A 23,244-nucleotide genomic window follows, 5' to 3' on the forward strand; every position below is an offset into this window, starting at 1 on the left:
CGTTATCGATCATGCTCAACGCAGTGACCGTTTACTAATATTTACTACTCAATAAAATATGAACTACTTACGTAGTAGTAGGATTATTTATGTTGATGGTACATTTAAAACTGTGCCAAACCTTTTTTATCAAATGTACAGCATACATGGATCGGTCCATGGCAAAGTTTTACCTCTTGTGTTCGTATTAACAACAGGTAAAACTTTCAAAAAATATATAAAAAAATGCTGTCTGAGCTGAAAATTTTGGAACCAAGATTAAAACCTGATGTGGTTATGGCAGATTATGAAGCGGTTCAAGCACGAGGTTGCAAGTAGCGAAGCACGTTGTAGAAGCGAATTGGTAGCGTCGTTGAGTCGTCGAGGAGCTTGGTGTCGACGTGGCAGCCTTGCTGCATATAACGAATTTTCCTATTGGCTTAAAAGCGCGCCAACAGGTATCAGTTGATAGCGAGCTCTCTCATAGGCTGACCAATATAAAACGAATTTTGTGATTGGTCAGCTTGTAGCGGGTTCTCAGGACGTCTTGACACGATCTTGAGTTAGAAATTGTATGTGCCGGGCCCAAATAGCGAGTGACCCGGCAATATTTTGACCTTCAGTCAGTAGCGAGCTCGACAACTCCCGAACCGAGCGGAAATGCACGAAGCTTGATTCAAATTAATCAAACTCGTGACTGAACAAAATATGATCATTTATTTTTGTATGATCACATATGCTCTTGTTTATGATTAAGATTGCTAGTAATACATAATTTTCAATATTGTGATAATAATAAATAATTAAAAAGTAATTTTTATATTTGCTAAAATTCATATATTGTTACGCATAATATAATAAATTGTAAATTTTAAATAGTTAAACTAATTGAGTAATTTTTGTACCAAAATGATTATGCATGATATATATTTATAATGAGATATTTTAGTTCGGAGATTTTTTTTCATGATATTTTTTTGCTGAGATTTTTTCGTCCAAGACGTTATTTCTGAGATCATATGAGGGGGAGCCCAAAAAAATATCCAACATATAAGTACATGACATAAACATTTATACCAAAATTATTTGTTTATGTATGTGGTAAAATCTTTAATAAAAGTATGCATCTATTATTTTGAACACGTAAGTATTTAAATGCTTAACCTTTTAAAATAAAATTACTTCATATAAAAATTTGGGTTATTTTTTTTTTTTTAAATAAATTTACTACACTTGAGGTATTAAAAATATCTTCTATTATGACAATCCAAGATAACTACATTGAACTTTAAAACTAATAATTGATATTTCAATAAATTAATCATAAAATTCAAATGGTCTTGATATTTTTTTTTACTTCTTTGTTTAATCTATTTATATCATCGTATTTTTAGTATGAATCAAAAATATGTCTTAGTCAGATGGTGTGGTGGTTCTTATGATAAGACATACACTACTGACATACCGATTGAATGGATCCGTGGGTTTAGTTATGAAGCCTATAAAGAAGACGACTTCGATTTTCAAGAAGTATATACTATCGAGTGGCGAGATACAACAAAATGCCCAAGAGAAGGATGAAAGTTGTATGATGCCTATGTCATAACTGTTTCTGGTAACATTTTAATTAATTACAACGTCTAAAAATTTTGCGTTAGATTCTTTTATGTATTAAGACTATTGTATTGAAATTTTATGAAAAGATAAAAGAAAACTAGAACATTTTCTCATTGTAAGTGTAGTAATAAGTATAATAATGTAAGTAAATTGTAACAAAGAAATTAAGCTTTATTATTTTTTTTGTTTTTGCTTAAAACAGAAAAAAAAAAGTTTTGGCTCAAAAACTGCAGGTATTGGACGAATTAAATACTCCTTCGAAAAGATTATCTTTAGACGAAATAAATACGCAAGCTTTTGACAGAAAATCAATAAAAAAAAATAGTTCAATATCCAAAAGTGTGAAATCTAATGATAAACCAGTAAGTAAACCAAAATATATATATGTATATATATATATATATATATATATATATATATATATATATATATATATTATTTTCTTTATGTGACATATCCCTGGCAAATCCGAATTATGACAAATTACAGTATTTTGCAGTAAATTGCGATATTTTATGGTAAATTGCGGTATATTATGGTAAATTGTAATGTGTGACCGTAAATTTGCGATAAAAAATAGGGCATTACATCGTAAACGTGTAGATAATTAATTACTGTTTATTGTAGACTGCTTCGAAACTCAAGCGTAGCCACGAAACTGCGGCACTCCATTTTGATAATTTGAACGCCAAAGAATCAGACAGAAAATTTATGAAACAACTTCGAATAAGTACTACAAATAATCAAAACGATGCATTATCTGCTGCGAATAAAATAAAAACCAGCGGTGAAGTATTTAGAAAGGTAAATTTGTGGAATTGTTATAGAATTGAAAGTTTTTTGAAATGCTATCCTAATTCAATGTAAAAAAAATTGGTATTTTTGTTGCCTATTTTTGGATCAATTTTATTTCAAGCACTTACCTTAATTATCGGTTTTTCTTTAAATTATTTTTTTTTTTTTTTGGTAGCAAATGAGGTTTGGAATGATATAGAAAAAAATATGAAAACATCAGATGACGATGTTTTGTCAGACGTACTTAATAGAGTTATTGGCTGTTGATGCGACAAATGATGAAAACTTAGAACCAAAAGCTAATTCTGAGCAATTGTTAAGTCTGGTATCTAACAAAGATCTCATGAAAAGTAAATAAAAAATTTTAATTGTTGTAGGTTTTATTAACTTTTTTAAACGTATAATTAATTAAATAATTTTCAGAACTGAATATTACCAGCTATGACAATTTTTATGTTAAAAAATTACTTCAACAAATAAAAAGTATTGATGATGATCACAGTTCGAAACCAAAAACATCGTCAGAAACCGGTAAACCATTCAAAAAAGGCGAATTTTACGTGGGACGAGTAAGTAAATAAAATAAAATGGACAAAATAAAACGGCAAATAAAAATAATTTTAATTCAATATTTTTATGCTCTGTATGCAATGAACAGATTGAAATTGGAAAGCCTGGAAGCGGAATTAAACTCGATGAGTTACAATGGGTCACGGCCCTATCAAAAAATTTACCTGCGCATATGGTAAAAAGCTTATTGCCATGTTTATTCAATCTAGAAGTTCTCCTTGATAGCAATTACAAGGGTGGAGCACCTAAAAATAAGACAGCAGGAGACAATACTGTTCAAAGAAAAGGTTTAGATCCTAAGATTATAGAAGCTTTGAAATGTAAGTTTGAATATTTAGACAATTTAATAAGTATATTTTTTTATTTACGATTGTGTTCAAATTTCTTATAAATAATAATTTTAGATACAATAAATAAAACTTATCCACGGCAAATGAATGATTCTGCATTTGGTCAAGCTGTTAACAGTAAAATTACATCTCTTCGATATCAAGTTAGTCAACAAGTTGATAATAAACAAACAAATGTATCCACCGATGATTAAAAACAAAAAGACCAACCATTTTTTTTTTATTGATATTTTTTTTTCTAATAATAAGCTTCCGTCTTTAATTTTCAATTATTTAAATTAGGTCTGTATTAGTTTAGTTCATTTTTCTTCAATTTAACATATTAAGGTCATTTGAAAGCCGAAGTTTTTATGTACATGAAAACATGAATAATTAAAGTACATATAGAATATACTTTTTTAATATAATTTTTTTATAACCTTTATATAATTAAGATATATTTCATTTCTATTATGAAGAATATATTTTCTACATATACGAAATAGATTGATAACAGCAAATTTTGATCTATATTGTTTCTATTTTGAAATATAAAATTGATATATTTCAGAATACTTAATTTATATGTTTCTGATTTATATTTTCACAAATATATTTATTTCTACGCGGAGCTAGGCGCGAACTGCCGTTCTTCTGACTGCTGGGTTTGAACGCTGGCTACTGGATTAACCTACTAATGTTGAATTGAAACTTTTATATATTCTATTTATTTTATATGTTCTATTTTATTTATTTTACTACAACCACTGGGTTTTATGAAATATAAAGAGCAATTGAATTGTTACTTCCGATTAAAAAAAAAAGTAATTTCGAATTATTTATATTATAATTACATAATTTTTTAAAATAAAATTTATTAAATTTAATTGATTATTTATCAAGAACCCAGCTTAATTATCTTACTCTACCACCATTTTTAAAAATAACATTTATTATAAAAATTCATGAGTTATTTTTTAATTAAATCAATTGTTATAAGTAAAATTATAAAATTACAGTTGTTGATTGCAAATAATAACGAACTAAAAAATGTATTAATAATCAGTTGTAAATAATTTTAATCGGAATGTTTAAATATTTATTTATTAAAACTTATTTTAATTTCAAACTAAATAATTATTAATTTAAAAACCATAATAATAAGTTGATTGAATAATTAATAAAAAACTTGGATTAGCCAATTCTGGCTAAAGGATGGGTAACTATAAGTATATCCGAACTTGGATAATCCTACCTTGGCCCAAGTCTGGGTTGTCATTGAATGATCAAGACAGAGGAACCTAGTCTTGGCTTAAACTCAGGTAATCACTCGGGTTGGCCATGGCTAGGTTACCCAGTCCTGGCCCAAACCTGGTTCATCACTGAATGGCCAAAATAGGGGAATCCAGTCCTGGCCCAGACTCGGGTAATGATTGGAATGGCTAGGATTGAGTAACCTTTCTTGACTTAAACATGGGTCAATATAGACGTGCCAAAGCTAGGTTCCCCAGTGCTAAGCCAACAAGGACCCCTTTGTTCAACTTTGGCAGCTTCTGTATGCGTTATTCAGTCTAAGCCCGTATTAGCTTTACCACTCAACGGGCAAGACCAGGTCATTTAGTCTTGGTCCATGTTAGGGATACCATTCAATGGCCATGGTTAGGTTACGCAAACTTGGCCCAAATTAGGGTGACTTTAGGCTTGGCCAAGGCTAGGTTATCCAGTCTTGGCCCATGTTAGGGTTACAAAAACTTGGCCCAAGTTAGAGTGACTCTAGGGTTGGCCAAAGCTAGGTTATTCAGTCTTGGCCCAAGCCTGGGTAATCATTGGAATGGTCAAGACTAATTACCCAGTTATGGCCCGGGTAGTGAGATGTTGTGATGAGTGACACGATTGACTAGGCTATGATTTGATGTGGATAAGGTAAAAGTAAAAAACTGTGTACGCAACTTAGGAAGGTTAAGGAAGAGAGGAAAATTTTGAAAAGGGAGAAAATGGTGAGAGTCAGGAAGTCTCTATAAAAAGTTCTGCAGAATACTGAAAAATCCGTTGGTCTAGTGAATTTTCTTTCAATATTCACCACGCAATAGTGTATTAATATACTATAAAAATAAAATATGTATACACAACACAGAAAAAAGTAGGACATTTCAATCCACGTGTTTGCTACCTACGTCTTCGCCTCGGGAAAGTAATTATACACGTGGATTTAAATGTCCTACTTTCTTTCTTCTTGGTGTAAAATATACTATTTCCCGCTAAACAATGTAGGAAATTAAATTTTCGGTGTAGGTGTATGGTGATAATTTTTACTAAGCTTAGAAAAAAGTTTAAGAGAAAAAAACACCTACGACTTTTAACATAAAAACAAAGTTGTGAAACATACATTATTAAAAATCAACTGAACCTAAATATTCCGGACAAAAAATTTACCGAACAATAATTATATTATAAATTAAAATAAGATATTACATGATTTTTAATTTTTTGTTATTTTACTGCCAAGAATATTGTCACGTTCTAGTAATAAATAAATTATTATTAATATGTATCTGAAGAGCAACAGGTCAAGGCTAATAAACATATCACGTCAAATTATTGAACTAGTAACGCATTTAGACGTCACCCCCATGTCGAGACTAAAAATCGATTGAGGATCGGATTCTGAGCTGCTATGAAAGTAGCTAGAGTTTCTCTAGACTAAAAGGGGTATCAGTACGGATACCGGTGAAGTACACGAGCTCACTAACAGGCTAAATTAAAGGAGAACGAATAAATGCTTTGGCATGACGGTAACCTTGACCTACGAGATAGTTTGTGCGCCGGCGTCGAGTCCTCGAGCTACCACTCTCTTGCACCCACTTTCACCAACCCCTCTCTCCTAGACTGACGATTGCTTGAGCTTTCTCCACACAACTGTCGACGACGGTGTCGCGTTTCGAAACAAACCGATACCTATTTGAAAGCTTTCTGACCCCCTCCAAGCCGTGCTACCTATAGTAATAAAGGTAGCCTCTCGTTTATAGAGTAAGGTTAGGTCCCCTGGATATGTACCCAACGCAACGAATCCGTTTTGTTTGCTGACACTCAGTTAGCCGCGAGATCTCGCGTTGTAAGATTCATCTGCTCGTGATTATGTAATATAAGTAATTAAATGCTTGATTCATTTGTTTTTATGTAATAATTGATGTTATTGAAGAATTTAAATAAAAGTTTAAAATAATAATAATAATAAATTCGGGGCTATTTGTCTTCATGGGAAAGGTTCAGCTTATCCCTGCCATGAATCTCATATCGGAGATATGCAGGTAGGTTGTTTAATAACAAATACTCATGATTAATTATTATACTCAATTTTTTTTCATATATTTAGAATAATTTGATAATTGCTAACACAATTAACTTTTATAACTGTCTTTTAAAGTTCGTAAAACGAGACAAAATTTAAATGTTTCATCAATTTTAGACATAAATTAACGTTTGTCATATAAAAGAATAAATTTTTAATTAACTGAAACTCCTATGAACAATTTTATTATGAATAACTAAAACTGCAATTTGTCGTCTGAAAAATTTATAAATTTAAGTATAATACTGAGAATCGTTTGATAATTAAAATTCTTGTCATCTATATTTTTAAATACTCTTCAGTGAACTTTGAACATTTATTATAGTTGTTTGTTGTAATAACAAGGTAATTTGAATATATTTTCGTTTTATTTTTAAGAGCTTTAGCTTTAGGTCAATCTCAAATAGAAAAAAATATATATATATAAAAAATAATAATGAAAGGTGACATTGAAAAACTATGTGAAAATAAAGGTGATATAAAAGTTGCGTGACTTACTGAGACTTCGTAACTTTTAATCGATTAATTTACTCATAATGACCGTGTAATAACAGATTGAGTTAAACGACAAACAAAAAGATATTTATTACTATAAAGTTAGTTCATTTACTGTTGTGACATTGTTTCTATGTTTATAATTTCTGATTTATTGCTTTTTAACTAAAACTTGAATGATTTTATTTTTTTTTATCAACTGATAATAATAAATTTAGATTTTTTAATTATATATGAAATAAAAAAAATTTAATTGAATAAATTAGTTTGGTAATTATTAAAATTTTAAGTCACACTGAATATTCAATTTATTATAATACTACGTATAAAATATAAATTTTTTTAATAACTTTATATTAATGTAGATTTGTTTACTATTTGATGATGCATTTTCGGAATAATAAATCAATAAAAATAGTTTGGCATATAGATTTATTTTATTTCCAATATATTACAGTTTAAATGAAGATTTATTTTAATATGATTTTAATACATAACATTCAATTTATATGCAAGAAGCATGAAAACTTCTTTTATTTAAAATTTTGTAGAATAAATAATTTCTGAATTATTTAAATAAGTATTTCATATGAATTTTATTGAATTAAATTGACATATTTAAATTGAAACTGTTACTATTGACTTTCTTTCTTCAAACTTTTTTAAATAAAGAAACTTTCTTATTTAGCCTCGAACTTGGCACTTGTTGCTTTCATTAGTTTGAAAAATGAACGGTTATTGAAGTAATAAAAACAAAGTACAAAAACTAGATACGTGTTTTTTTTTAATTTTCCATAAATTGTTATAATTAAAAATTTTTTAATTCTTGTAACTTATAAATAAAAAATGTATATTAGAAGACTTCTTAACTGGAATAAAAAACATATTAGAGTGAAAAATTTTATTTGCATTTCGAGCTACATTCTTTAATGACGTCAGACATCATAAAGATGGTATATTTGTAAAATACAAAACTAGTTTACGGAATGTGAAGAACTGAGGCACATCTTCGTGCTTGGGAATTCCACTATAAATTGTCATGCAAATTAGAATCAGGGTCATATTTCAAATAAGTTTCATTATATAATATGAATATATATTAATGCGCATATATTATGTATAATTATATCATTTTTATTTGTACATACATACAACTTAAATTGTGTGACTTTATGGTGCGCTTAATTTAATAATTAAGGTCAAGGTTATATATGCTTTATCTTTTGTTTTGTATTGATGTGTAGTTATTTAGATACAGAAAGTGAAATAAAAACGTTTTTACTAAACTAAAACTGTAATTTATTCATTTTTAACAAATATTGAATCTAGATAAATGCTTGAGAAAAAAGTAATTGCTTATCAACTAAAGATTTATTTTTTTCTAAAACACTGATAATTTCATGATAGTTTTTACGCTAAAACCATTTACATTTTTACGAGTTTTGGAATATTGCCAGATTTGTGATACAGTAATAGTGAATATAACCATAAACTCTGTATTTACATTCTTAAAATTATTTTTGCATAATCAACACATTATTCATTAGTTAAAGTGTAAGTACTTAAATATTTCTTTACAATTTATGCAAGAAAAATCGTCCTCTTTCTGCCATTCCGTAAAAAATGAATCATATGTGGCCATACGTATACACTAAAAGAAAATATTACTATTATTCAGAACAGATTTTTTTGATTTAAAAATTATTTTCACATAACTTTTTTAGTCTTAATGTTACTATAATTAATAAATGTTAAAATATTCAAATTTTTTTTATTCAGATTTTAAATTAGTAATTTAATTGTTACAAATAATTTCTATTTCAATTTTTTAAAATAATAATTTATAATAGTTTATTTGTATTTAATCAATATATAACCTATAATTGGGAATCAAGGGATTTATAGTATTGCCATTTTTTATTTGATTTCTAGGAAAACTAGCCAGGCGCTAGCCAGTGCCTCGAATTCATTTCTACTAGGGAATTCGTCAGTAGAACCGAAATAATCGGTTGCAGTGACTGATTTCGATCAGTAACTGCTACCGAAATAATTGATACCGGCTACCGATTATTCCGGTAACAGCTACCGATTATTTCGGTAACTGGTACTGAAATAATCGGTAGCGACTACCGAAAAATAATCTGTAGCTGCTACCGATTATTTTTTTTAGTGTAAGAAGGATTTCGTGAGAGACGAAAATTGATACTTAATTTTTCATCAACAGATAAATCCAATAATTATTAAACTTGAATAAAACAATTTTTGTTTGTATCATGTTCAAAGACTCTTAAGACAAGAACATATACTCTTTTAAAATGAATCAATGAAAAACACTCCAATCAGTGAATAATCACTGCATAAATAGTCCCAAGTAGATCACTGATTCAATCAGTGATATACTTGGGACTGATTCACAGTGAATATTCACTGATTTGCAGGATTTTTCACTAATTTATTTTAAGAGAGTATATTTGTTTTGCAATAGTAATTTTTTCCTTATCTGTGTGTATGAAAATTGACCAATTATGTTCCGTATATGCTCCATACATGGACATATATGATTCATTGTTCGCGGGACAGCCTTATATTTTTTGTACACGAGCATAAGGGACACAAGATTGTGCTCGAAAAGGAACAAAATATGATTCTTATTGTTTAATGTCACCATGGAAACTTCATAATATTTTCCATATTGCTCCGATCAATTGGTCTAGTCCAAAATTTTAGTGTCCTTTGTTGAGTTATTCGTTGTATAAATAGTTTATTGACTAAATTATACTCAAAATCACCACAGTGTGGTGATCTGCAACTTGACTATGCAAGTAAAATTACGCACATGCGAGTATAAAATACCAAATGTTTTGTAATGCTCTCTGTAAGCAAAAATACTTTACTTTCGCACATCACCAATTATAGTATATTATGGTACTGAGTGAAAATAGAATTTCGGTGACATGTATACATTAATATATTAGCGTTGCAAACCGCAGACTATAGTGAATGAAATGTTAATTTATAGAAGCCTTTGAGAGAGCTGAGCAGATTATGCTTGGGTACGAACAATCAGAGTAATGCAGTAGTAGTTACAGCAGATATAGTTTCTTCTGAACCTCCGAGTGGCTTACCATTACTTCAAATATGGCCCAGCGAATCTCCAAGAGGCGAGGCCGATGGTCAAGCTTTTATTTTTCCAGATGCCCAAGACAGTATCAACGACAGTGGTATCGAATCTATTCAGGTAGATTAAATCATTGATCTCATTTCAATTTTTTTTTTTTTAATTCAATTTCTAAATGTTAAAAATTATTTTCTCATAAAATTTTGATCCGACAAATTACATAGTGGTATTAGTCTACTTAATTTACTCTTAAGCGTTGTAGGGGGAAATTAACTACTGGATTTTTTTTTATTGATAAAATGTAAAAAATTTCGTAGATTGAGAAAATAATAATAAGAAACCCAATTTGGCCACGTTTTTTAAATAAATAATAAAATAACAATAGGGAAACCGAGATACCATGTATTTTCATTAAAAAACTTCTATCTATTAGTGTAAAACCCTATGATGACTGGTATTAAATTAAAGGGCGATAAATTCTGAATAAGAAATGTCAAAAACCAATCTCCTGGGGCTTATTATGTTCCCGAAAAAAATTAATTGAAAAAAAAAAAATAATTAGTTGTTTACGTTTTGTCACGCTGTCGGTAACAGAGCTGCAGAAACTGAGCTATAGGGCGCGTACAAGCCCGAGCTCAGTGGTTGTCATCTACTTCAATTTAAAATGTTCTCAACATTCTGTGTTCGTTCTTACACCAACATCGTAATAATAGTATACGCGTGGAGTTATTTTTTTTATTATTTATTAATTTAATTTTTTGAAATGAAATCAAATTAATAAATAATAAAAAAAATAGTAATAATTTCCATAACACATTTTCTACATTAATAGATAGAAGTTTTTTAATGAAAATACATGGTGTCTCGGCTTCCCTATTGTTATTTTATTATTTATTTAAAAAACGCGGCCGAATTGAGCTTTCTTATTATTATTTTCGTGATCTACGGAATTTTTTACATTTTATCAATAAAAAAAAATCCAGTAGTTGATTTCCCCCTACAACGCTTAAGAGTAAATTAAGTGGACTATATTTTTATATCGATGAAACAATAATCACGTAATATATTTAAAAAAAAAGGCTTCCCCATCTCCATGTGGCGTGGCATGCAACAGCGTGACAGCAAGTCCTTTACAATCACGTCGACCAAGCCTTCTACATCCAGATCATGCACGTCTTCATCTACATCATTTGCGACACAATCATCATGGATTAGATCGAACGCCACTATCCCCAGATCGGACTTCTATAGACGAGGAACAACCTCCGGCACCTCCAAGTCCGTCCAGTTCAACCACCAGCAGCCTTAAGTCTATGCCCAGTTCGACAATGGCTTCCATACATTCTTCACATGATAGAAGACGTAGTAGTAGGTAAGAAAATGAAGAATAAAATCATTAATATTTCATGACCTAGTATGTAAATGTAAATGTAGATTATTCATTATGCTATTGTTATTATTATTTTGAGAACTATAAATTTTTCGATTAATTTATTGTAAAAGACAAATTTCATTTTTTAATCTTAAAAAGTAATATACACTATATAATTGATTAATAACCTGTTTTATGCAGAGTTTTAATTTAAAAAATCATATTTTCTTATTAAAAATCCATTTTTTTAAATATGAACAATTCAAACAACGTACTGCTAAAATTTTTTCTCGTTTAAAAGACTATTAATCAACTTTATTAATGCAAATAAATAAATTCCTTTACTTTATATCAAAGCTATTAAAAATTAATAAAATTATTTATTTATAAATTTTATAAAAAAATAAAATCAATATTTATAATAGATACAGTGTTTTTGATGCTTTGGACTTGGAGTATGCACTTTTGCGAGCTGCAGCAAGAGGTTCAGTTGGTCCATATTCATTCTCAGAATCTCTTCACAAATTGACCTTCACCCAGAGTCTAGCTTTTCCAGCGCTGGCGCGAGGGCTAGCATTGAAACAAAATGTACCAACGAGACAACCCCAGCAGCATTCTGAAAGTGGTTTAAATGTTTTTGCTAAAGTCGTTACTGCTTTAGTGTTAATGCTTGTGAGCGTTCTTGTGTTCGGGATAGTTTATAAATTTGTAAGAACGTGAGGATGGTTGCTGGTACCCGGTAGAAATTTCAACTCTTCTGAAGAGCTTCGTAGCCTTAGTGATATCGATAGAACGGGTGCCAGCGATCATTTTGTTATAAATACTTGAAAAATGTAAAAAAATAATCAAGGTCTTACTTAATTATTTGAAGGATATTATTATTATCTTTTTTATTTTTAATTCAAAGTGAAATCATCGATTTCGAATGATTATATAAAAAATATATATATTTATATATATATATATATACACTTAAATATATGCTCTTTAAATATGCTTGCGTATGAATGTATGTTATTCGAATAAAATTCGTTAACATATTTATTTTGGAGAACTTGGATAGAAATAAATTCAGTAAATTTTAAATTATTTTCAACTCTATTAGAATTGATGAAATGCTGCGTTACTAAAACGTCGAGGAAACGAGGTTGTAAAAGTTGCACTTACGTACACTTGAGAGAATATTCCTGTTCGTACTGAGAAATAAAGAGAATGAATTTCCGATAAAATGCATTTTAAAATGGGGTGGAGGTTAAGTTTCCTTTTTGTAAAATTAAAAAGTAAAAAATGTATCTATACATAATTTAAAAAAAAAAACGTAAAAATGACCAATTGTAATAGGTAACTATGAATACTCATTTATTTAACTCTAAACTTTTGAATAATTAAATCTTAAAGCTCCAAAACTATTTATTGATTTTGTATAAAAAAAAAGTATCTCCTCCATTATTTTTATAACTTTTAATTGATTTCATATTGAATCATATTTATAAATAGTAACTTATAATAATAAATAAATATACTGATTAAAGTAATTATACGCATAAAATAATTTCAAAACAATGTAAACTCTATTTACCGCTGAATCAATTGCAAAAATACCAGATTATTAAAAATATGTCTTTGCATCAAAATGAAAAATTAAATATAATTATTATAAGTAATAATCATGATGAATATACAATTATAATAAATATTTATATATATGTTAAAATGTGATTGACGCTCAATCTTTTCAAGTGCATTATTATTCTTGTTCTCGATGACAATCTTTAATGAAAGAGCGTTCGATATATCAACCTAGAGAATATTTTTTAAAATACACGCGACGATGTTTTGCCAACCATGAAACGACTAATGCATAAAAATATCCTGCACGATCTATAGATTCATAATATAATGTCACGAGTCATTCTTAACTTTATCCTTTTGTTCAATACCTGCATTTATAATTTTTTTTTCTCCTTTTTTCACTCAACTATTTTTACTTTTTTCTAGAACTTTGCTATTTTATTATTATTTTTTTTTAATTCCTTGTATCTTTATTGTTTAAAAGTAATTTTGATTTGATGTATTCTTTAAATTTATATTACGTATGTTTTTACATTTTATTTTTAATAATGAAAATATATTCAATATAAGAAATAAGTTTGAATATTTTTTGAAATAATTATAAACAATCCTATTATATTGATAACTTGTTATAAGGCAACGAATTTGTGAAATATATAACAAATAATCAAAAGTAAGAAATGTATCGTAATTAAATGTCAATAAATAAAGATAAATAAAAATAATCTGATATGATTCGTAAAGAAATAAATGTTGTTGATGACAAAAATAAAGTTAAATTTATAAATCCTTAAAAACAGAAGTTGGCCTAGAAAATGAAAATTACATAGTAATTTTATATTACTGCAGTTTTATGAGTTTAGTATGATTTTTGCAAATATTTATTACAAAACAGTATTGATTTTCTACTAAAAAGTCTGTGATAGCCACTGATGACAATTCTACAAGTTTTGGTTTAATTTAGGGAAAATCGCGAAATTAAAAAAATTTACAGCTTTAAGACCATTTCAAGTCTTAGCTTGAAATTCACAAGATTGTTTACGAATTAAATAGTGTATTATTGCTGAAAATTTAAAACAATTTTAAGTTGCTAGAAATTAACAGCCTTCAAATCGCAGTTATCTATTTTGGAAATTTTTTATTTAGCTGTAGTCGTGTAATACACGCAAAATTTTATTAAGATTTTGTAACGGCTGCCAATCAAGCTGCATTGTAATTTGGAATAAAAAGTTATTTCTCTTAGCGGCAGAGGCAGCCGTTCGACACGCGTGTGGCTCGGGCTATTACCAAAGTTAAGTAGCATCGAGCATGATTGATACTTAGCTGGGTGACCACTTAGCCACGCGTCGGGTTCGAACGAAGGTCTCTGGCCGTTAGGCGCGGGATAAAGACCCAGTGATCGGTAAAATGGGAATTTTATTGATCACTGGAACCTCACCCAAACTGAACTGTACTGGCTAGATTTCTGCTGTGGTTTTCCTACGCCACTGTACCTCCACTACAAGGGAAGGTAATAGGTCACCACTGTAATGATGCAATACAGTATAAGCACAAGTCGAGCCACAGCCGCAAAAATAGAGGGGATAGAGTCAAAGTAGAAAGGAAGTATGCGCGCCTGCTTTCAAAAAAAATTGAAACATTGATGACATTTAGAACGCTGTCCCAAGTATGCAAATTTTTCGGTAAAGTAATAGGTTTTCTAATCGTGTAAAATGAGCGAATAAACTAAAATGGATCTGGTTTAGGCGCGAGGAATTAAACAATTAAAAATTACACAGTTTTTATGGAGAAATAAATTAGTGATTTATTTACACTATATACACTGAACAATTATAAGAATAATATTTAATAGCGAATGCGACTGAATTTAACGTGATAGCGAATGCAAAACTCAAGAAAAGATTCACGTATATAAAATTGACGCGTGGTCAGAGCGGTTATAAATGCGGTAATTATTTATAATATAATTATAAATAACAATCAATTAATTTACTCTTAGTAAATAGCAGCCTTGATATACTGACTAAATAAAGAGAGAATTTAGCGTAGCGGTTTAGTTTAATATCACACAAGAATTAATTACTGTAAGCGATTTTAAGACACGAAGTTGCAAGTAGCAAAACATGTTGTATGAAAAATAATACTTGAAGCGTCGTTGAGCAGTTGTGGATGCTTGGTGTCGACGTGGCAGTCTTGCTGCATATAACGAATTTTCCCATTGGCTTGAACGTGCGCCAACGGGAAGTAATTGATAGCGAAGCCTCTCATTGGTAGACTAATATAAAACGAATTATGTGATTGGTCGACTTGTAGTGGGTTCTCAAGGCGTCTTGACACGGCCCTGAGTTAGAAATTGTATGTACCGGGTCCAAATAGCGAGTGACCCGGCACTATTCTGACCTTCAGCCAGTAGCGAGTTCGGCAACTCCCGGACTTAGCGGAAATGCACGAAGCTTGACTCAAATTAATCAAGCTCGTGACTGAACAAATAGGTATATAGGAGAAGAGGGGGGCGGGGGCAAATGAAGTAGGGTAGGCAAAACGAGGTACCCCCAAAATTTTATAAAAAAAATTTTAATCTTCAAATGTTTCTTAAGCATTCCAAAATCACTTTTGTAAATATAATTGAGCATTATTTTGAATATTTTTTGTTAAACTTTTATAAAAATCCAGTGTCACTCGAAAATCGTTTATGACTTTTGCTTTATAATAAAAACCTATAAAAAAATTTTTTTTATTCCTTCGTATCTAATAATTGTGTAAAACGTAATTTTCCTTCGTTTTACTTCCGATTAGGTCCCTCCTCCAAAACACTCGAGAATTTCACAAAAACCGTATTCTCATGTTTGAAAAAGATATACGACCATGATCTTTACCGCCGAAGCCGTATAAGCCACCATTTTGATGTTAGCATTCTCCGGAGAGGAAAGTACGGCGGGCTGAGGCTTGGCCCAGGCCTGATCCAAATATGTAGAACCTTGGGCCAAGCTTGTGAGCCAGCTTTGGTAGAAGTCTGGAATGATAACACGGGGCCAGTCCTGGTTGCCAGACCTGGCCCAGGCTTCGTTGCCAGACTTGGCCCATACATCGAGAAAATGAATGAATTTAATTTAAAAAAATTTTTATTATTATTAACATCGTAGAGTTCATGATCATTAAAGTTTAAACTATCTAAGTAAGGTAAACGATGTGAAAATAACTCCGTGAAAATTTTGCTGGGCTCTGGGTGCGAACTGCCGTTCTTCTGATCGCTGGGTCCGAACAATAGCTTCTGGATAAACCTACTCATGCTAAACTGATACATTTATATGATCTACGTATCAAACCACGGGTATAGCTGAACTTGGGTAATCCTACCTTTGCCCAAGTCTGGGTTGCCATTGGACGATCAAGGCTAGGTTACCCAGTCTTAGCCCAAGCCCGGGTAATCATTGTAACAGCCAGGACCGAGTACCCAATCTTGAGCCAAGCAAGGGCCAATATCGGTGTGCCAAAACTAGGTTATACAGTGCTGGGCCAAATAGAGCCCCATCGTTCAACTCTGGCAGCTCCTGCAAGGGGCATGCAACTCTACACGTGTAGACTCGCGATTTTATGTGTAATAAAACTGAATCTACCAACCAACAATCTTTAACGCAATTATTTAATCAGACACCGAACAATATTAGGTTTCATCCCGGATGTGATAATGGTATCGTCAGTGAGGCACCGCCAGCATACCCTGCCTCATAACAAACACTGAAGTTACCATAAGATTATAAATAGATCGGACCGACAAGCCACCGTCCATCGTACGGTTTTAAATAAAATTAATTATTAGTAATTTAATTTTAATCAAGTTATTGATAGATGATGTGACGTTCGCTACGTAAATATTAAAATCTGAGATCTCTAACGAAAAACAACCCCAAGGCCCCAGCTCTCTCGAACATCTAACTTATGGTGAAAGCATTGGAGAGATCTGGTGACGTCACGAAGTGAATGTTCAAGGGTAACTTACCCCATTTGGTAACATACATTCACTTTACTTCCTAAAACATCCCTTTCAGAGACTCAGGGTGCGCACTAGACGCCTAAAATCTGTATATAAACCCCCGAGAATCTTCCAAAGGCAGTCAGTCGTCCGCAGTTGTAACCAAGTAAAGACTGAAATCAGTAGTGCAAGCAAGTCTGTTCTATGCTCTAATAATACCATCATCCAGATCTAATTGGAACAGAGAAGTTGATTCACCCAGCGAATCGAGCCCTATGTTGGCAGCAACAGCGCTGAACTTGTGAGTACCCTGCAATCGATTCGCTATAAAAGAATTACGCTCAACATGTGAGTACGTTCTTCGGTGATGAAACACTGACCTGTATCCCGTTTGGATTCTGTGTCGAATTAACGCTCCGTGTAAGTAGTATTTCCGCAGACAACGCTCAACTTGTGAGTACAGTGCGGAAATTGATTTGCTAAGAAGGAATCACGCTCAACTTGTGAGTACGTTCCGAATCTGATTCGAGCTGCGAATAGACTTGTTCATTGCAAGTGACTAGAAGATTCAAGGGTCATACCAAAAGAAGTGAGCAAACGCACTACTTAAAATCTACCGCATTACTAACACTAGATTGTAACATAAATTTATCAGCATTTTAAACACACTGGTAACAGAATATATTCTTTCCCCTTTTCTGAACAAGTTTCATCATTTCCCTAAAACCTTTCACTTTCCCAAATCGTAGAGAATAAGACTTCTCGAGGTCTATCCAGCAGCCTACCTCTCTTTCATTCCTAATACCCTAGTAGCCACGCAGGGTAAATAAAATTAGGAACCCGATAGAATTCGCATCCTCTCAGCGAATTACTATTAAACTAAAATCACGTCCATCAAGGTAGGCAAATAAAATACTGATCATAATAGCGCGAGTTACGACACATGTATGCAACAACCCTTGATATTGGGTACGTTGCTTTTAAATTTTTATTAAACGGGAACAAAGTAGCCCGGTATTTTCTTTTATTGATTTCTTCATTGTGCATCGATAACCGCGGGTTATCTAAGTGCGGTATTAAAACACCTACCCCAGACGTGAAAATGATAAATCAACGATTGTACGGAAAAATTTAATTTAATCAAATTTATTTACTGTGCAGAAATTTTTCTGTTTTCAACTTTTTTTTGGGGGTACCCCATTTTGTCCATAAAAGTGAAAATTTTGTTGTTTAACCGGTAACTAATATTTTTATTTTACTTTGAATAGAATTAAAAACAAAAATATTTAGCGTATTTGAGTCCTCAAAAACTTAGTATTCCCTTAAGTACCCCGTTTTGCCTCCTTCCCCTTTCCCTATATCAAAAAATTATAAACCTTTCTTGTAAATTATTCTATTTTTTACTAGAATATATACAACCCATTGCTGTATCTTACTTTGTTCAGAAGAAAAAAAAATAAACGTAAAAAATGGCTCAACTCCATATCATCGAAATAGAAAATATAAAACTATACTTTTATTCACTAGATTCACTCGAACTTTCTTTGGTTTCATATTTTGTTTTTGACCATAAATTAAAAATTTAGGAGTTACTGTAAAATCAAAAATCAACGATAAATAATGGACACTCTAACGCTTACCCCAGGGTCCGCACTCGAGTGAAGGGAATTGAAACAGATTAGTTCCGCGACGAGGTATCTTAACCATGGTGGCGTAAAACATGCTTGCTAGAAAATATGTGTAATGTAAGCTCATCATAATATACCTCGTATATAGTTCATTAAATGAAGTTCCTTAATTTGAAAAATTCAGTTTCGAATCTTGCATTTGGCAGTTTTTTTTTTCTTCTTGTTTAATATGTGTCACCATTATTATTTTTATATTTAATAATTAAATGATAAATTCATTAAAATAAGTAAGTTATCAATTCAAATAATATCAACAATTGTTATTTATAAAATTTCTTGAATGCAGTTGAAATATATAATTTACTTGCTCATAACAGCAAGCGCTCTAGCTATGTTAGTAGAGCGTTCGATTCTTGACTCGATGCTTTGTGTTCGAAACTTGGTGTTGTTGTAATGGAGTAAAATTCAAATATTCAAAATGAAATCAACTTGATTTTCCGCGGTTGATCAATTACCCTGAGATACCGGATATGCGTTACTATTTATCGACTTGTCACTGGGCACGCTAATTTAAGGGTCTCGTCCCCAAGACCCAATTAGAAAATAAGTAGGAGTCGTTGATTTTCCGATAATTGCCGAAAAGGCGCAATAAAAGTAATAAGGGCAAGTGAGTGACTAGTGAGAAGAGAACCGGACCAGCCGTTCGAGTGAATACTTGACGCCGTACGTGAAAATCTAGGGTAATTATCTAAGCTTGGGAAAGGTTATGTGGAACTTTCTAAAAGCTAAATTTCTTACGATTGATTCAATCTTGTATCTGGCAGGAAGTCGATACAACTAAAACATATAACTAATTTGTACTGTAATTCCACAGAATAAATCATTTAAACATTGAAATAGGAATAAAGGAAGGTGGAGACCAGACCAATGACCAGGAAATCGGCAGGAGTTGGATCACGATAGAAGTTGACGAGACGTAACTAAATTCTCGGCTAAATGCTTGGCAGAGAAGCCAGAAATTTAAAACTACATTAACGTACAATTAATTTTGAGATTGAGTAATTAAGAAAATTTTATAAGATAACATAAAATTAAGTGAAGTGAATTTAGTGACGAAGTGAGTAAATAATTAATTAAAACTTGTTGCGTAATTACAACTACAATTGAATTCAAATGTAGTTGCACTTCCGGCAGATAGAGACAGTACCTACTGGGACCAGTTTCTGTAATATTTAAACTTGATCATGCCTAGTATGTTGCAAGCGCATTGGCTGTTTTCTGCCTCGTGTCGAGAAGACCGACGCCATTATCTTTCGTTATATTAATTCAAAAGCAAAACACGTGTTTTCATAATCGTATCATTTTGTGCTCATCAAGAGATAATTAATTAAAATAATAATTTAATTCAATCAAGCAATCATCAAACTACATATAAATATAATTATTTCTATAATTTTGGGCGCCACAGCTCATAAATAAATCTATCAAGGACTCAAAAATTCCAGCGATTATCGACCACGTTTCTCAAGAGGTTATTTATACGGAAAACATTACAGGTGCCTACTTATTAAATAAATAATTATTACAAGTGCTCGAATAAATAACAGACTCAATTTTATAATTATTTTAATTATCATCATTTGGCTCAATATTTTAATTAAACTTAAAGTTAATTCTCGCTCGGTAGTCTCTGCAATCATGTTACCATGTGTTTAACTAATAAATTCAGTTCAGTGTAATGTATTACAAGCTCATTTAACTCAATTAAATAAAGTGATCATTGTTCTTAAAACTTAATGAACTCAAATATTTTTTGTTTTTGGTGCTCAAAAAATTAATTATTAAAGTGTTCAACAATTAACTTCGCTCGGTAACCTCTAATTTTATGTTACCCTCGCGGTTTTGAATCAGCCTGGAAACACCCTGGGAGTGGAATCATGGTGGATCCAGGGTAGTTACAGGGTGATTCAAAATCGCGAGGGTACTTATTATCATGACATTTTTGCAATCAACTCAGTGTTCAAACAGACAAATTAATTAAATCAATTATTTCAATTAATTACTCGAGTTCAATTCTATAATTTGTATTCAACTAATCACGTATTCATGAGCTCAAACAATTTACAGTGTTAAGTAATTAAATCAACGATTTAATTTTGTAACCCAGCGATATTATGTGCTATGACAAATAAAAATTTTGTTATATTTTTAAATATTCGTCGTAAATCAGAAAAAATTCTATTAAAATCAACGAAATACGACGCGTAAACAAAATAGAGAGAAATAGGAAGTGACGCGCGAATTAGAGAGAGATAGCGCGAGCCACTGGCGTCACGTTCAGCACCAACAAAATTTTCTTACTCGAAGTTGATGCTCAGGAGATTTGAAGTTAAAAATTTACCGTCTCGAAAATTAAGTTAGTAAAAGTAAAAGAATAATTTTGTATTGAAACTAGTCAATAAAATAATAAATTGTGTGTGCGTGTGGGAGTTGAGCCCTGTGGGCAAATAATTGATTAATGTGTGTGTGTGTGTGTGTGCGTGTGTGTGTGTGTGAGTAGAGAAAAATTCATTCCACGTGAATCAAATTTGGTTTTAAATAAGTCCAAGGGAGAAATTAATTATATAAAGATCCAGGGGATCAGGCCGTTGACCGATTTTAAATGTCCAGGGGACAATTAAATATAAAGGATCCAGGGGATCTGGCCAACGACCCTGATTTTCACAAACAACAGCTCCGGTTCTGGAAGACCGAGTATTATCTCCCAGTGGTGCTCTGATTAAGATCAATTAATGAATAGCCAAAACTTGGCAAGGTTGAGATATACATTGGCGCCAAACTTAATAGAAACCCAGAAAATTATAAGAGTGAGAATTGAAGAATTAAATATACAGAAAAATAAAGTAAAATATTTGAGTAAAATTAAGAAAGTACTTGAAAAAAATAGTTGACTAGGGAAAGTACTTGGAAAAAAATTTTGAAGTAGCAATTAAATAAATTACTTATAATTCATTTGGCAAATAATTAAATGAAAAGATTTAGTAGACAAAAGTAAGAATAAAGGAGCTCAAAATTTAATAGACATTAATTAATTAATTAAAAATTAAGCAAATCAAATAAATACAAAAATGAAAATTACCGAATTTGAATAATATAGTTTGGTGGAACTATAAATTATTATCGTTGAAAATAATAAATTACCTGATTCACATAATTAAATAAATACTTTTGTAAAATATTAAGTAAAGCATTTTAAATCTGGGTTTTAGAGTCATAAATTTAGCATCAATAATTTTCTAATAGAAATTAAAAATAACACAGTAAATATAAGTTGGTATTGTGTTCGAGGATTAAAGATAAATGTCAAAGACTTTACGTAGTAGTAAACAAACAAGAACTGTCGTCAATTTACTTAAATTTAAACAATTAATCCCTAAAAACAAAAATATTAAAATAAAATGTTTAACAGCAATCTTAGTTTTGACTCAACAACGGAAACGTTGATAAATCCGAAATTAAGAAGACATTCAGCCGGTAGAGGCTGAAACTGCTGGAATGGTACACAAAATCCGGGTTTATCGTCAGCAACGCTATTGGTATAAACAATATCAATAACTATAAACACCACGAACGTGATAACAACTACATCTAGCTGTTATACATCAGCTCCGTCTATGATCAATTCAACAATATCAAACGCTGCAAATGAGTTGGGTGGTAATCCACTCAATTCGCGAACACGAAGATGGACAAAATTTGAATAACGCATCCGGTCGGAAGGTGATTCCACCGGATATGCGTGCCCTATTCGATCGTATGGACGAAAGCACTAGACAAGTCCGTCAAATGACAACAACACAATGAGCAATTACCGAAGAAAATTACCGGCGAAAATTATTAACAAATTATACCTCCGTAAAAAATTTTACTAATTAAAGTTAAACGTAATGGAAGCAAGTTAAGTTATTGTATACTATTGGAAATTTATTTTAGATGCTTTATCGCAGGCGATGTTTCAATCGAGACTGGCAAGGAGCCGCCTCAGCAGCCGCCGTAAGAGGCCGGGATGAAGCCGCCTCGGGAAGAGAACTGAGCCACTCAGGACTTTATTGAGCCGGCAGTCGTGTCGTAGGCCCACGCCAATCGGTCTTTGGCCGATTAGGTCCAAGCGTGAGCGGAAAACTACCACTTTACCGCAGCCGTTTGATGGGATTCCCAGCCTACAGGACATCAACATCAACGACAATAACAACAATCCCTACTTCAATAACAACAACGATAAGTACCACGATGACGGTTACCACAAACAGTGACCAGAACGACCACCCCAGCAGTAAGGATAACAACTTAACCCACAGTTCCGACTATAGCCAGGAAACCACCACCAAGTCCTCTACCTCCTTCTACGCTACGACCATCTCCAGCGGACGATGTCCTAGCAGCTGAA

At 31.5% G+C, this 23,244-nt stretch overlaps 2 protein-coding genes across 3 annotated transcripts; both read left to right on the forward strand.

The window, feature by feature from the left end:
• Positions 1-735: 735 nt before the first annotated feature.
• On the forward strand, positions 736-3,649 carry LOC103570573 (uncharacterized). Of its 2 annotated transcripts, none has more exons than XM_014440052.2 (7): positions 736-1,711; positions 1,799-1,958; positions 2,224-2,400; positions 2,567-2,741; positions 2,815-2,960; positions 3,050-3,281; positions 3,366-3,649. In XM_014440052.2, exons 4-7 carry the CDS (start codon positions 2,612-2,614, stop codon positions 3,503-3,505), a joined length of 648 nt encoding a protein of 215 aa, XP_014295538.1. In that variant the 5' UTR covers positions 736-1,711; positions 1,799-1,958; positions 2,224-2,400; positions 2,567-2,611; the 3' UTR covers positions 3,506-3,649. The 2 variants fall into 2 exon arrangements, with proteins under 2 accessions (XP_014295538.1, XP_014295537.1); XM_014440051.2 differs by having other exon boundaries at positions 736-1,594.
• Positions 3,650-6,393: 2,744 nt separating this feature from the next.
• On the forward strand, positions 6,394-13,105 carry LOC103570574 (uncharacterized). The gene is made up of 4 exons (XM_053738262.1): positions 6,394-6,598; positions 10,154-10,372; positions 11,332-11,624; positions 12,050-13,105. Exons 1-4 carry the CDS (start codon positions 6,593-6,595, stop codon positions 12,342-12,344), a joined length of 813 nt encoding a protein of 270 aa, XP_053594237.1. The 5' UTR covers positions 6,394-6,592; the 3' UTR covers positions 12,345-13,105.
• Positions 13,106-23,244: the final 10,139 nt, after the last annotated feature.

This window comes from Microplitis demolitor, chromosome 4 (assembly GCF_026212275.2).
Source record: "Microplitis demolitor isolate Queensland-Clemson2020A chromosome 4, iyMicDemo2.1a, whole genome shotgun sequence".
Taxonomy (NCBI): domain Eukaryota; kingdom Metazoa; phylum Arthropoda; class Insecta; order Hymenoptera; family Braconidae; genus Microplitis; species Microplitis demolitor.

Excerpts from the sequence above, each read along its gene's own strand:
- LOC103570574 (XM_053738262.1), top strand. Across the intron at positions 10,373-11,331 it reads GTGGTATCGAATCTATTCAG|GCTTCCCCATCTCCATGTGG; the intron begins GTAGATTAAATC and ends TTAAAAAAAAAG. Across the intron at positions 11,625-12,049 it reads GATAGAAGACGTAGTAGTAG|ATACAGTGTTTTTGATGCTT; the intron begins GTAAGAAAATGA and ends TATTTATAATAG.
- LOC103570573 (XM_014440052.2), top strand. The coding sequence starts at position 2,612 with ATGACGATGTTTTGTCAGACGTACTTAATAGAGTTATTGGCTGTTGAT. Across the intron at positions 2,742-2,814 it reads TAACAAAGATCTCATGAAAA|AACTGAATATTACCAGCTAT; the intron begins GTAAATAAAAAA and ends AATAATTTTCAG. Across the intron at positions 2,961-3,049 it reads GCGAATTTTACGTGGGACGA|ATTGAAATTGGAAAGCCTGG; the intron begins GTAAGTAAATAA and ends TGCAATGAACAG.